The following is a 15,869-nucleotide window of genomic DNA, read 5'->3' as shown; positions in this document are numbered from 1 at the left end:
AAATCTCCAGAGAAGGGGACTCCACAACCTCCCTGGGCAGCCTGTGCCAGTGCTCTGTCACCCTCACCGTAAAGAATTTTTTCCGTGTATTTGAACGGAACTTCCTATGTTCTAACTTGTGCCCATTACTCCTCATCCTGTCACTGGGAACCATTGAAAAGAGCCTGGCTCCATCCTCCTTCAAGCCACCCTTTAGACACTTATACGCCATAATAAGGTCTCCCCTCAGCCTTCTCTTCTCCAGGCTAAAGAGTCCCAGCTCTCTCAGCCTTTCCTCATAAGGGAGATGCTCTAATCCCTTAATCATCTTAGTTGCCCTTCGCTGGACTCTCTCCAGCAGTTCCCTCTCCCTCTTGAAACGGGGAGCCCAGAACTGGACACAGTATTCCAGTTGTGGCCTCACCAGTGCAGAGTAGAGGGGGAGAATGACCTCCTTCGACCTACTGGCCACACTCTTCCCTATGCAGTCCAGGATTCCATTGGCCTTTTTGGCGACAAGGGCACACTGCTGGCTTATGGATAATTTACTATTTACCAGGACCCCCACATCCTTCTCCTCAGAACTACTTCCCAGCAGGTCCACCCTTAACCTATACTGGTGCTTTGCATTCTTCCTCCCCAGGTGCAGGACCTTGCACTTGCTCTTGTTGAACCTCATTAGGTTCTTCTCTGCCCAGCCCTCCAGCCTGTCCAGGTCACACTGGATGGCAGCACGGCCCTCTGGGGTGTCAGCCACCCCACCCAGTTTGGTATCATCAGCAAACTTGCTGAGGATACCCTCTGTCCCCTCATCCAGGTCATTAATGAATATATTAAACAAAATTGGACCAAGTATTGACCCCTGGGGGACACTGCTGGTTACAGGCCTCCAACTAGACTCTGTGCCGCTGATCACAACCATCTGAGTTCTGTCACACAGCCAGCTCTCAATCCACCTCACTGTCACCTCATCTAGCCCACACTTCCTCAGCTTCCTAATGAGGATGTTATGGGAGACAGTGTCAAAAGCCTTGCTAAAGTCAAGGTAGATGACATCTATGACTCTCACCTCATCCAGCCAACCAGTTACAACATCATAGAAGGCTATCAGATTGGTCAAGCATGATTTACCCTTGGTAAATCCGTGTTGACCACTTCCACTAATTAATAATGAATGCCTATCTGAATACATATTGTAAAATCAAATTTATACTTATGAAACATCCTGACAAACTGAAACTTGTGACACTGGAAATCCATACTGAAACTATGTACATTCAGATCACATTTTGTTTGATACACAAGGGAGGGTATTACTCACTGACCAACATAAATAAAACCAAATACTGAATAGACTGCATTCATTCTAGGATACATACTCTGGTGGAAAATGTCGACTTACAATTAAAACCTGTATCATGATGCCCGGATCCAAGTCTCTGCAACCTATATCCTACAGTTTTCTGTCTTAACTTCCATACTATTTCCTTCCCCCTCCAGCTTGCCAGTCTCATCCTAGTATCTCTACTCACCGTTTTCTACATAAAGCTCCACCTCTCACATCTCCATACATCTCTCCAGCTCTTGTAGTCTGCTTCACATTCCAGTGGCTTTTCTTTCACATTGCCTCATCATCAAAAAGGGAGTCAGGAGACAGGGTCTCAGCTTTCAGTTTCAAAGCATCCTTGGAAGAGTGATCATCACCTAACCGAGAGTAACTTGTGGCACCCATTAATTAGTGGAACTCAGTTTTCACAGAATCACAGAATGGTCAGGGTTGGAAGGGACCTCTGGAGATCATCTAGTCCAACCCCCCCGCCAGAGCAGGGCCACCTACAGCAGGTTGCACAGGACGGCGTCCAGGCGGGTTTTGAACGTCTTCATTGTGGGAAACTACACCACCTCTCTGGACAGCCTGTTCCAGTGCTCCACCACCCTCAAAGTAAAGAAGTTCCTCCTCATGTTAAGGTGGAACTTCCTATGCTCAAGTTTGTGCCCGTTACCTCTTGTTCTTTTGCCCCAGTGTTACTTTATAACAACTCTGGTGGCTTTGGTATGATCTGTGGCTTTGTGGAAATGGCACATTAAACATTTGTTCAGAACTAGAAGATGCAATAGGTACAATGAGCTGTCATTTCCAAAGTCAGAAGCTGCTTGTCATGGTTTAGGCCAAATCCACCACTGGGGACCCGAGGGACCCCAAACGGGACCGACAGATGCTCCCCTCTACCCCTCTTCAAAGAGAGAGGCAGAGGAGGAAAAAGAGACTTATGAGTTTAGAAGGAACTAAACTACTTTAATGAAATATTAATAATAAAATAAAAAGAAATAATGAAAAATATACACAAAACCGTATCAAGCTCCCGAGATGACAATCACGTCACCGGCTGGCACTGGGGCAGTCCCAGGCTGGACAGATGGGAACTGGATTCCGGATCTGGATTCAGGATCAGGATCACAGGCAGATGAACAGAGTCCTCCTCAGACGTCGGCCATTGAAGGCAGAGCCCGTGACCCTTTGATCCCTCAGCTTTTATACTGAGCATGAGGCAGATGGGATGGAATACCCTGTTGGTCAGTTTTGGGCCACCTGTCCTGTCCGCTCCTCCCTGCGGGTGGGACCCCACTATGCTTTTCCACTTCTGACCCTCCAACGTGGCAAATAACAAAGTTGGTTGGCCTTGGGGGTTATAGCAATAAGCATAAGCAGGAGCCTCTCTGCATGCCATGCCTGGGCATCGGCTATAAACAATCGGTCTTATCACTCTGAGAGAGTGAACGCTGACTGCACAATATGCAGTTAATTTCAGTAGTGAGAAGAGGCCCAGCTAAGAAGCGAAGTTACTGAACAAAATTGGTTCTGTTTTACCTCAAACCAGGACACTGCTAAAATCTGAAGTCTTCATTGAATATGAGAAAAAATAGTTTTGTTTCAAAAGTTTTAACTTCCAATTTCAGATAGATTTTCCCTCTATCAGCAAAATGTTCATCCTTGACAAATTTGTCCTTGTTCTAAAACAGGAACATTAGAGCCAAATTTTTTAAACTGGAAAAGTTGCAGGAAAATAATGTATTTAATGCAGAGAAATGGCTTACAATTATTAGATTCAAACAAACACCTGGTGTAGTAAATTTCAAAAAGCAGATAATTTTGACAACAAGGCACGGGGTACATGTTTTCAAGATCAAAATAGTAAGATAACATTGATACTACTTAATTTTTAGTGGCTTTTATACTCCCATGATGACATTTCACTTCATTTCTCTTGTAGACAATTCTTTCCTATGTTACAGAGGTCTTCCAAATGCGTCAACATAAAATGTCATCATGTTCACAGTACGTGTCCTACTTTATTCTCCTGAGTGCCTAACATATTTACTCAAGGTGAGGGGATAAATTAACTTTCACAAACTATGATAAATGCAGGGGGTTATAATGCATTTTTTTAGAAGGGTTTCATTTTAGCCCTAATGAAGCAGAGTGTTTTGTAATGTGTGTAAATTTGAGCAGGAACCCAGTCTTGGTGAAGTTTTAAGGCTATAAATTATCTTGTTGATCGCTATGCACATTTTAACTATATAATAGCAAGTGCGTGTCCATGTGCTGAAACAGAGTTAAAGAGATTTCCACTGTATTCAGTATATGGAATATGGTCTGATGAAACTTCTTAAATAAACAGGAGAATCCTTGGATCAACATGTGGAATTAACAGCATTCTGCAGCTGACAAGAAGTCGAAACAATCCAAGTTCCTACAGTGAAACTGTATTGATGAAAATAATAGAGAGGCAATATAAGACATGGCAAGCAGCAGTGAAAAAAAAAAAGCAACACAATGAAAGAAGAGCCTTCCTGGATATTCAAGGTATCTGATAAGAATACAAACACAATTTAATCATATGATTAAAGGAAAATAAGGATCAAAAGCACTCGTATCAAAAATATGGAAAACAGGAAGTCAGTGGAGGAGAAGGAGGGGGAGAGTTTTGCTTAATGTAAGTATCAGAGCACAGCAGAGATACTTAAAATTTCATTAAGAATTTGATTACAGAGTATGACATGAATATAGGCATTATAATGTGCAAGTTTTTAAAACATAATTAAGCACTGAACTGGGGAATATCTTCATACACCATGAAGAATCATTCCAAGCTTCCTTTCTGAATGAAGATGCAATTCTTAACAAGTGGTTCCAAAGAAATTAAAGCACTTCTTGCTAGCTCTTTGTGTGCTTGTATGCACCCTGTAGAAAGTTATTGGTTTATTGCTCTTGTCCTTTGCTTTCATTCCCTTTACCTTCACTAGCACTGGCCAGGCAAATTTTTCATTACAGGGTGATTTTTCTCCTGCCGGGATTTTTCTATTGCAGGAAACACATACTTTAAAGATAATCTTGCTCCCACTGTCTGAGAGCCTTAGGAGTACTGAAATTGATATTTTAATACAATTTCATAGGATTACAGTTTCTTCTTTCTAATATTTTTTATGCTTTTCTCAATCTTTTTCTTTTCACTGTCTTGCACTGCAGAGAGGCTCTGCATTGAACAGGGAGAATTCCTTCATTAGGACAAAGTAGCCAAGAAGAAGATCCATAAAGACACACAGTACACCCACAGTGGTGAAACCATATATTTAGCAGCTAAGCACAAAAGACTGAAACATTTCAAGTTAGGCAAGAGTAGTATCGATAATTAACCGCAAGCTGGGAGACCTTCATCAGTAACACCACATGGAAATGCTGAAAAGCCTGAACAGCTCATTAGGAAAGACTGACTAATAAACCCTTGCTGACCCTGGCTGCTCCTTTGAGCTGCAACTCCACTTCACCATACAGAAGCATACATGACACAGATTTTCTTCTGTTTGTGCATGCTGGGACATGAAAATCCAGTGAAGAACACACAAAGCAGCTAGCCACCTTACAGATGCATTTCATCTTGTAAAGGTTAAAAACAACAATCTCAGCACCCTGAAGCAAAATTTTATTACCAGAAGTCAGCACATAATCCACTACTTAAATGCTGTTAAGTACTGTGGCTCAAAGCTCTCAACACTATTTCTCATTGGACAAATTGAGAAATCCCTATCCTATGCAAGAATTCACATACACACACACAAAACTGGTGGGGGGGAATTTTTTTTTTTTCTCCAGAAGGGAATGATAAAGATGACTACCTAAGAGTATCCAGGTCAGAATTTTTTCAATTGAATCTGTTAAAAAAAAATCCACTTTGTTGTAACAGACTATCTACAAAAGAGAAGATTTAGACAAATTCAAATATTTTAAAGTGTTTTGATTTGGTGTCAAAGCATCTAGTTTCTAATGTTCCTCCTGAAGCTGAAATGAAATTTCACCTTTACATATAAGTACAAGATGTTTTAAATCGTCAAAATAAAAGTGAAATCACCCACTTCTACAAAAGAGTTTTTTGATAAGCATTCTGAAACACAACAGCTTTCAACACTATTTACCATTGCCTCCCACAGTCGAACTAAAAATTTCAAAATGTAACAGAGACAAGCAGCACCTTTGATTATACTCATAATGAAAGAGCAATGGAAGCACTCACAAATGGAAGCACACTGACCGTGAGGGATAACCAATGGCAAAGTGAAAAGACAAAGGGCCAGGGAAGGACTTGTGAAGCATGAGGAATGTGAAAACAGATTTGTAGAAGAATGAAAAGGTTGTCACATAGGCAAAGCTTTATTACTTCTCTCAGTAACTGAGAAAACGTTTTCATGGCTTTGCGGTCTCACTGCAAAATAAAAATTAATCATTTTGAAATTATCAGACAATTTTGACTGGTGTTATGGCTTTCCTTTCACATCCTTTTTCTTCCACATTTTTCTATCTCTTTCTGTGGCACTTTGAGGCACTGATCTTTAATCTCAATTTATGATATGAAATTGTTTTCAAAGTTAAGCAAGTTCTTCTGCGAAAAGGAAATTACTTTCTACCCACTTCTACATTTCAGCTCTTGAAACCTTCACAAAAATGCAAACATTACTAAGGAGACCACAAAGGTCACTATGAACAGCCCATGATACATTCTTCTCTAAATGAGGCCAGCCTGTTCTTTCATAATGTCACGGGCAGTTCTACATCAATTGCATTACTGTTCATCATTTCTTGAGTTTCAATAATATGTTCGTGACTGTGTTAGATGCAACTACAGGCATTTCTTTCTAAAATTTGCAATGAAATATTTCAAGAGATGTAGAACTATTATTTTATTATATAGTATTTATTGTATCATTTACAAGCTATCTATAGTTTATACTTTATTGTTACCAAATATCTGTTATTGTCTTATAGAGTATATTACATAACGTGCATCATATAATATATAGTGATATTATTATAAAAATCTGTGATTAGTGGCTCAAGGCGCTATTTTTCTCAGTTTGGAAATATGTAAAAGATGTGAGTTGGTGGAAGAGATATCAGAGAGAAAGACCCATGCATAGGGTACAGAGTCATAGGACAGCAAAGGCATATTTGGTATCCTTGTGCTAAAGGGAAGAAGGAGAAATTAGGGAAAAAAACTTAACTTTTTTACTCATTTTATCAAGTGAACTTACAGACAAAAAAAAATAAAGTACGTTGCACCCTTGTGCAGCTGTGTTGGATTAACTATTAAGTACTGCAATCAGAATACTGCCTTCACGTTAATTCCTTCCTTTCAGATGTCAGTAGTCTATTTACAATATTTTGATTTAATGTTAAGTCGTTGTCATCTACTTAGTTGGTTATTAGATACTGTAGACTTGGTTCTATAGGGAAAAATACTATTAAGGTGATGACAGCTACCACGTATCTATTGAGCAACTTTGATTCTAGTTCGATAATGTGCAATCTAATTTCTGACCTAAAACTAAGACTGTGCCAGATCCACAAATAGTGGGCAGGATGTTACCACCACACATACTCTCACAATTTAGAAGCAAGTATGAAACTTGCACACATATAGCGAAGCTGTGACACTCTTTGGGAACTTCTTCTGAAAGACTTAGCTGACATCTAGCGGGAGGAACAGGAAAAGTTAAAAATTCAACAGTGAACAGAAATAGTTTGTCTTAAAAATATAAAATTCAATTTTTTGTAAATAACAGGTGAAAAATTCAATAAATGCTTTGAACACAGCATCTAGTAAATGTAGTGAAATGTAAATGGGTAAAACCAAATATTTATCTCTACTATATTACCCTTTCTACAGATTATCTTCATGTGGGTGATTCATTTGAATTATGTACGTTACTAAACCCATTAAGAGATGTCATGAGTTATTCTGATTGTTATGCAATATGACATGGTACAGATTCTTTAAAAATTGACTTGGTGTAATAAACATTGCAATCAATTAAATTAATATGCATGCTATGTGACTAGAATTGATTTCAACTGACATCATAAAAAGGAACAAAGCTTCAAGTTAGTGTGATAACATAAAGATGGCAACATAAAATAAAAACAATACTGTCATTTACTCTCCCTGTCCAGTGATTGTTTTACATCCTTCAAGACTGCTACATTTGCTGCAACTTCAACTGTATATAGAATCAGCACCAACCCTTTCAAACTGGTGGTCTGGGTAAAGCCCTGGTTGTACTCTGGGTATTCCATATGAAGTTTATAGGAAACAAACATAGCAATAACAAATCTTAAAGAATAAAAATCCATTAGGAATTTCATTTACACAGTCAAGGAGAAAAATAGCTTCCAAAAGATATGGTACAGAAGTATAGGATACTTTCTATTGCTAAAGAGTAAAGAGATCTCTCACTTATAAGCCACTATATAGAGGTTTCAAAGGACAGATTCTGAATAACTTTGCTTGCTTTCACCTTCAGAGGACAGTTTAATAATTTTTTTTTGAGAACCTTCCCCTACACACACCTTCCAGGGCTCCTTAAGATTTTTCTAGGCATTTTAGGAATAACAAAGAATAAGGGTCTCACTCCCAGTCTTTTACAGAGAAAATGAACCTTCTTCATAAGACAAGACATGGGACCTGGAAGAGTTTGCAAGAGAACTGGTTCAGAGAAATTTCTGGTTGTAGATTCTTTCAGTGCATAGTACAAAATCACATTTAAGCCAAGCTTTTCTAATAGTTGGGATACCTACCGCCATATTTTTCTGCTATACCCTTAAAGAACAAAATGCAACAAGTTATTACATCAAACGATGACACAATTTTTCTTCGCTATGCATTCCCATATGAAATTTTATAATGTAAAGTTCCACAGGTGCAGCAGCATATAGTAATACTTTTTTTTTTTTTATCTTAAAATATATCTTTCCCTTCCTTCAAGTAATGAAAAGCCACAAGAAAGAGAGTACACAGACAATGTCTGGCCTTCTCTAATGCACTCCATTTTACCAGTGCAAATTCTGGTAACATAAAGAATGAACAAAAATCATGTCCCTTTGCTATTATATTTAAATATTCAGACTGAAGCGATTTCAGGGAAAAGCAGTAATTTTTAAATTAATCACAACGTCGATGAAAAACTCCTTTGAATTTAAAGACAAAATAATAAAGGCTAACAACAGAGATGCGGAGAAAAAAAAATTGTTCTTTAGAATGTTTGAACATCAGGGACATAGGAGAAAGTACCTCTTAAAGTAGACAGGCTATTAAAAAAGGGGACAAAAAAAGTTTTAAATGACACCCTTTCATTTAGAAAACTACTAAAACTTAGAAGCAGAACTAACAATTTATGATTTGCCAAAGCAGCAGGACCATGTAGCAGCATTTGACCTTCAGATTTCACCCACCATAACAAACAACATGCTGCAGTAAGATTTGTTGTTCTCTTCACAAATTTAATAATTCAGTGTTGACCTTCTTTGGACACAGGACATATTAAGAATATAGGAATTCAATATTTTCAGCCTGTTTTTTAGATTATTAGTCTGGCACTATATAGAAATTTTCACATGGCATTCTACGTGTTCCAGAGAAATAAACAGCACCAAAACAACTGTACAAACAAAAAGGATGCATCTATGACGGGTCACATTCTAGTACAAGCAATTCATTGTCAAGGACATACAGAAAAAGAACAGGAACACTACTCAGATGGCATAGCATTCAGAAGTCACGGAAGCATGTGATACTATAATTTATTCATCAGTACTATATACCACAGCCTGTGTGCAGACTCTGTTTCAGGAAACCCTCAAAACGCTAATTGCTGGAAATGGTATACTAGGGCAACATTTCTCAGTAATTTAGTCACTATTCATCTTTTATGAACCTGATGCCTTACACCAGGCTGGGCTGAGGCCCAAAAATCAAGCAGCACACTGTTCAGGAAAGGGCATCGAGCAATGCTAGTAGAAGCAACAAGGAAGAGACAATGAAGAAAATCAGACTTGCCAAAACAAAATCAAAACAAAAAGCACCATACGAGAAGAGGGCATTACCCTTACACTCTGTATTTCTTATATTGTGTGCTTGCTTGCATTTCCCTGTGCTGACTTTTAAGAGATGCTGCACACACCAGACAGTCTTTGCCTCTCCTGTCCACTCCACAAGCTGCTACCATCATTCCACCCCGTCTACTCAAAGACCTCACTGAGCTTTCTCAACTTCGTAGGGTTTACGTCCATTGTGTCCTGTCCTGCAGACACAAAGACACAAATACTCTGTGTAATACAAACACTGTACTCGTACTAGTCTGATGATTGCTATATGTGAGCTGCCTAATGAAAAGGTGAATGGATCAATATAATGGATCATCAGACTCCCTGTGTTGGTAAATATGGGTTTTTCCATTCTACTTGCCTTAATGATGACAAAGAAAATACAGGATGTTGCATATTTGATGTCTTGTATACTAGGGACTTAGCATATGGACCTGCATTAGAACATGGTGCAGTTATGCTTAAGAATATATCAAAATTGGCAAGAAAAGGAAGATGCTGATAATTTTTCTTTGAACCACAACTGCTTAACAAGTTCACTTTAAGTTATACTGCCAGTTAAGTTCCTGTTTTTATAACAAAAAACTTCCTGCAACATTTCACTTTGCTTAGCAGAGTCTATCATGCCAAGGGAAAGTGAGTTCTAATATTAAATTTTGTTATTTCTGATTTTGACAATCAGACAGTTGGTCAAATTTACTCTTACAAAACCAGATATCATAGAATCATAGAATGGTCTAGGTTGGAAGGGACCTTGAAGATCATCTAGTTCCAACCCCCCTGCCATAGGCAGGGACACCTCCCACTAGACCAGATTGCCCAAGGCCACGTCCAGCCTGGCCTTAAACACCTCCAGGGATGGGACCTCAGCAACTTCTCTGGGCAACCTGTTCCAGTGTCTCACCACCCTCAAAGTGAAAAATTTCTTCCTAATGTTTAATCTAAACCTGCCCTCTTCCAGTTTAAAGCCATTCCTCCTCATCCTATCGCTACATGCCCTAGTAAAAAGTCCTTCCCCAGCTCTCCTGTAGGCCCCCTGTAGGTACTGGAAGGCCACTATAAGGTCTCCCTGGAGCCTTCTCTTCTCCAGGCTGAAAAGCCCCAACTCTTTCAGCCTCTCCTCATAGGAGAGGTGCTCCGGCCCTCAGATCATCCTTGTGGCCCTCCGCTGGACCCGCTCCAGCAGGTCCATGTCCTTGTGCTGGGGACTCCAGAGCTGGATCCAGTAGTCCAGGTGGGGTCTCACCGGAGCAGAATAGAGGGGCAGAATCACCTCCCTGGCCACACTTCTTCTGATGCAGCCAAGGATATGGCCAGCCTTCTGGGCTGCGATCATTGTATCAATAAAGACTGTTCAATATAAAATTTCAGGGAGTCTCACAAATGGAATTACCATGCTTATTTTTCAGTCTAAAATTACAGAAAACTGTTTCTACAGAAGCATGTTTTACTGGGAAAGAGTAGTCAAATGTCAGAGCCTTAATATAATAAGCAAATGTAAAAGTACTACACGGCTGAGTTAGAGCAAACAATTTAAGAGTACAAGAATAAGCAAAACTACAAATGGGAAACATCTAAAACTGCTTTTTGTCATCATACATGAGTGCATGTATGAATTTTAACTAGGTAAATTTTAATTGAGTTAGCAGTCACCTGAACACAACTTTAAGAAAGAAACAATTAAATTCTTAACATTTGATGGAGAGTATATGCTTAGACTACTGAAATCTGTAAACTGCACTCAAGTCAGGGAAAGAAAAAAAATCATTACAGGAGTATACCTTTAATGTTTCAATTTCTTCTTTGTGTTCCCTCTTTAAATGCAAAATGGCAGCTTGGTACTCTGTAAAAATAAAAAAGCACATTCCATTAGAGTCAGAAAACAATATGCCATCTTCAGCATAGTATATTTCATATAACACCACTGGGTCCAGAATGCAGATGTAGGTTCTCAAATAGAAGACCTTTTACAATGGTGACGGAAAAGAAAATCTGAACACAGTAACTAGCATTATTTCCTAAATCCACATGACCAGATTTTCCATGGTGTTTCTGAGAGCAGAGGACAAAACAAAGAGGTCTTCCATGCTGAGAGAGGAAAATGGGGGGAAGACTCGTCAGACTGAAATAACAAGAGGAAACTTTCATTTTACTTGGCTTTTCAGATAAACGTAGAGCTGACAGGACATTATGACATACACACGCATGCATACACACATGCATGTGCACACACCCACCTGAATTCTAAAAAAGCACCCATTAAATACGATTATTTAAACTGAACTGTAAACATACAATCACTATACACAGGCAAATCGGATAAAAGAGCAATCACAAATACAAAGGAAGACCTGGAAAAGTACCCAACAGCAAGAGGTACAAAGAGTTCTTTGTCTTAATTTTATCAGATGAAGTTAATGACAGGGCGTAAGTACCTTCACAGGGTACTAAATAGCTCTTCCATTTAGCGAGAATATAACAAAATCCAAAGGTATAACAAAATTGAAAGCATAAAACTTAAAGCCAGAGAAATTTAAATCAGCAATGAAAAAATGAGGAGGCTGGGCATCGATTACACAGGTTTAGTGATTTAGGTGTAGATTTGCCAAATGAACCTCTAGAACCCGGATCTCACACTATGGTTTCCCTCAGTCCATACCATGGCTGCATTTGGCCAGACAAAGAAAGAGAAGACCTTTCATTACAGCTATGTAATGATTTAAGAGAAGCCTGGCTTCTGTAAGACATCGTCCCAGAAGCCACAGCCCTCCTAAACAAGCAATTGGAGTTCATTCTTAGACCACCAAAGCCCCACTTCTATCTGCTTCCAAATAACAATTCATCCAAAAGTGTATTTCCAGTTCCCTGGCTTGGCTTCTGCATCCTCAACTAGAAAAGGCATCAAATCCTAATTTAAACAAGGATTGAAAATAATCTAAAGACTTCAAATTTTACTGTCACTGTTCTCTAACACTAAGGGGTTTGCATGGTCCTTGGAACAGTAGAACCAATAATACAGCATTAGAACATCAAAGCATGGACCAAAGCACGAGATCAGTAAAATGTTACACTGCTTAGGTGCTTTTTCCTTTCTTTTCGTTTTACCTTTTTTCTCTTGAGAGCACATGGAGGAAAGATGAAAGGAAAGATAACCTGGTCATCACCCTGAAATGTGTATGACAGGGAAGCTTTTAATGCAAAGCTATGTTTTTCAAACGCAGGGGAAGCTATATGCAAGCAGCTGAATTGATATACAAAATCCAAAGGAAAAAGGATTGATATTTTTCAAGACACAAAATAAAAAACTTGGGTGATTCCAACCAGTAATAGTATCTATCGAAATTACTCCTTCCTCTCTATCGGACGTCTACTTAGAGCTTTCCAGCATGGGAAAACTGTCTGACTGGTCTGCTGGAATCACAACCGGTTAACTTTATGGACTTTTAGATTTTCTGTTGTTAATTTCTTTGATTGGTTGATATTCCCTCTGGACTCAAGCTCCGTTTATCCTTTCACCTAAATAGGACTTAACCAAACAGTTGCCTCAGATCCTCAGGAAAAGTTGTGACCCTTCTGGCACCTCAGCTGGTTAAGCACTCACTCAGTTTGCAGGTCATGAACCTTATGAACATCCTGACTTGAAGTTTAGCTCTTTAAGGTCACATGATAACTGAAGCAAACAGGCTTTAAAAACGCTGCTAACAATCACTTCTTAGTTTGGCTAACAGAAGGATACAGATCTACAGATCTATCTTAGCAAAAGATCTTCTTTCTATGTGGGATTGCCCAATGCTTAACATTCTTTGGAATCTGTGTAAGAGAGTCATAGTTCACATATGCTGACATAGACCTGCACTGGCAGCAGAAGCAGATTTTTCACCATGTCTACCCATTCCCAACCCTCTGTTGCTTATTTTCTTATCTTGGCACAAGTGTTTGCGCAGTCAGAGAATGATGGAAGAACTTCCATGGATGAAACCTAACACAGCATAAGAAGTTAAAGAATTTTAAAAAAATTAAGCATATGTCATTTTTGTGACAGACATTTTGCAAGATACCATCATTTTAAGCTGGCATGTTTTTTTCATTACTTCTCCTAGCTGAAAGCTCCAAAATAAGTTCTAGGGATTGCTTTGTTTAATCTTTCTTCTGAAGCAGAGGTAAGATAAAGATTAGCAATTCTTTTATGGTTTACTCATTCCTTAGAAGTATGCTTAAAAAGTACTAGATTATAAGAATTAATAAACCTAATTCATTACCTAAAATACTGCTACTACATAAAAGAAAGTGTATCATAAATTGATACACTGTAACATATTTAATAGATTGTCTACTATGCAATAAACAGACATTCTACAACATGAGCTTCTTTTGTTTCCTTCTACGATTATATTTCTTTTCCAACTAGAAGAAACTATCTATTGGATAGAAGCTGATACCCAGCAAAGTACCTTTTTAATTCTTCTCAAGCAAACATTTGTTTTTGCGTGTAAGATATTATAATGAAAAAGAAATCACAACACAATTATAGTTTTGCGTATTACACAAGTAATGCATGCCCATTCCTTTCATATTTTTTTTGTGAAGTCACCTTAATTTGGTATAATTCTACATGGATAGTTAACATTCCAAGAAAATATCCTGCACACAGAGATGGCAATCTGAATCATTAAAACACTGAAGAATTTGACTAGAAAGAATAATCACATCCATATAATTTCAAACATAATTTTCCCAAAATACTGGCAACAGACTAATAGAGTTTAATTATCCAATGGTGTTGGGATGCTGCTTAGAATGGTAAAATCACAACAGCAAAGTAAACAATAATGACATGGTAATGGAAGGAACTGTACTGCAAACGAAATATAGGTCAGGCTTTATAAAGTACTGAGTTCTTAAATTCCACTTAGCTTACAAAACAGATTCATCTAGATTACAGAAACAAGCCAGAGATACTGTAAAATCTAAATTACCGAGTGATTTGTCTAGGTTACAAATTAACAATGAGAGAGTTTAAGAAATTTAATAGGGCTCTGAGCGTACCCAGCCTGATTCTCGCGTAATCACTGTAACTCATCCAGCCTTATTAGTTAAGACACATGAACATAGGTGGATAGTTCTCAGAGCCAGCTGAGATACAAGGTTGCAACTGAACTGTACGACCTCCCACTTACTGGTGCTGCAATACCTTAAGGACCTTCAAGACCACCGTGGAAATAAAGCTTCTAATCACAGGACCACAGAGCGGCTGAGGTTGGAAGGGACCTCTGGAGGTCATCTGGTCCAACCTCACCCTCACTACCCTAGAGCTGGTTGCACAGGACCATGTCCAGACAGCTTTTGAGTGCTTCCACAAACCTCCATCCTCCTCATCCTCTCTGGGCAACCTCTGCCAGTTCTCAGTCACCCTCACAGTGAGAAAGTGTTTCCCGATGTTTAGATGGACCCTTCTGTGCTTCAGTGCGGGCTCACACTGGTCCTTCCACTGGGCACCACTGAAAAGAGCCTGGCGCCCTCTTCTTTACACCCTACTTTATAGATCCAGGCTGATCTGTGTCACAAGGTGACTCTTTACTGTATTCCATGCCAGCACACGCCCAGTTTGTGTAATGTCAGGGGGGGTGTATTTTTTGAGGTTCTAAAGTCTTTTGTTATGCTGGGTAACAGAAGGCTGATTGTCCAAACACCCTGTTGTACTTGCCTGGTCTCCAAACAGCCTGCAGGGAAGACAGGGGCTATGGGGCGTAAGTTAGTTAGCTATCCCTAATGCAGATATTACTCTGAAGGGCTTTTGAAACAAACAAATCAGATACAAATCAGATGGCAAGTGCTCCTATCCTGAAAAATGACCGCAAGCAAATTAGGATTTCATTACTGAGAAAACAATTAAAAATGTTAGTCGCTTACGTAAGGCAAACAAGTAAACAATCTCACTGCATAGATTCAGCTCCAACCAGCTCTAACTTTTAATTTTCATTTACTACTTCTAATTTACCACTTTTTCCTTTGTTTTGAGAGGGCTCTATCCCAAGAAAAGAAATAAATGATGGAATTTGTTGCCCATTCGGGCGTACTCTTTACTTATGCAACTTGATGCTTCCTACAGTCAATAACTATAACCCATCTCAGCTAAAGCAAACTTTCATAAAACTGGACTTTTTTTTCTAAGATAATGAAATAAAGCAGATATACATTATAAAGTCTTAAATAAATACAAATAATTGTTACATCTGCTGGTAGGTAGTAATGTCTTTTAAAACACCAGATTTGTGAAAAACATTCCACTAAAATATTTTTTTTTAAAGTTTTATGTAAGTTGGCCAAGCACACAGGAAGCTGGCGTCCATGAAAACTAAAGATATGCAACGATATGACAGTGAGAGGTTTCCCTTTTCTATGTTGTTGTTGGAAAAATAAATCAGTTAGTCATTCTAAGAAAAAAAAAATCTCCTTA

At 38.7% G+C, this 15,869-nt stretch overlaps 1 protein-coding gene across 1 annotated transcript in view; it reads right to left on the bottom strand.

Annotated features, from left to right (window-relative positions):
* The window catches only part of LOC309673780 (formin), a gene marked incomplete at its 5' end in the record, with an annotated part of 142,110 nt that overhangs the window by 105,778 nt on the left and 20,463 nt on the right, over window positions 1-15,869 (bottom strand). The window contains one exon of the mRNA XM_082485644.1: window positions 11,194-11,255. Coding sequence (XP_082341770.1) covers window positions 11,194-11,255 — 62 coding nt within the window. The remainder of the gene's footprint in view (window positions 1-11,193; window positions 11,256-15,869) is intronic.

This window comes from Vanellus vanellus (genome assembly GCF_965231255.1).
Source record: "Vanellus vanellus genome assembly, chromosome: 6".
NCBI classification, from domain to species: Eukaryota; Metazoa; Chordata; class Aves; order Charadriiformes; family Charadriidae; genus Vanellus; species Vanellus vanellus.
This window is presented reverse-complemented; position numbering and strand designations above follow the sequence as displayed.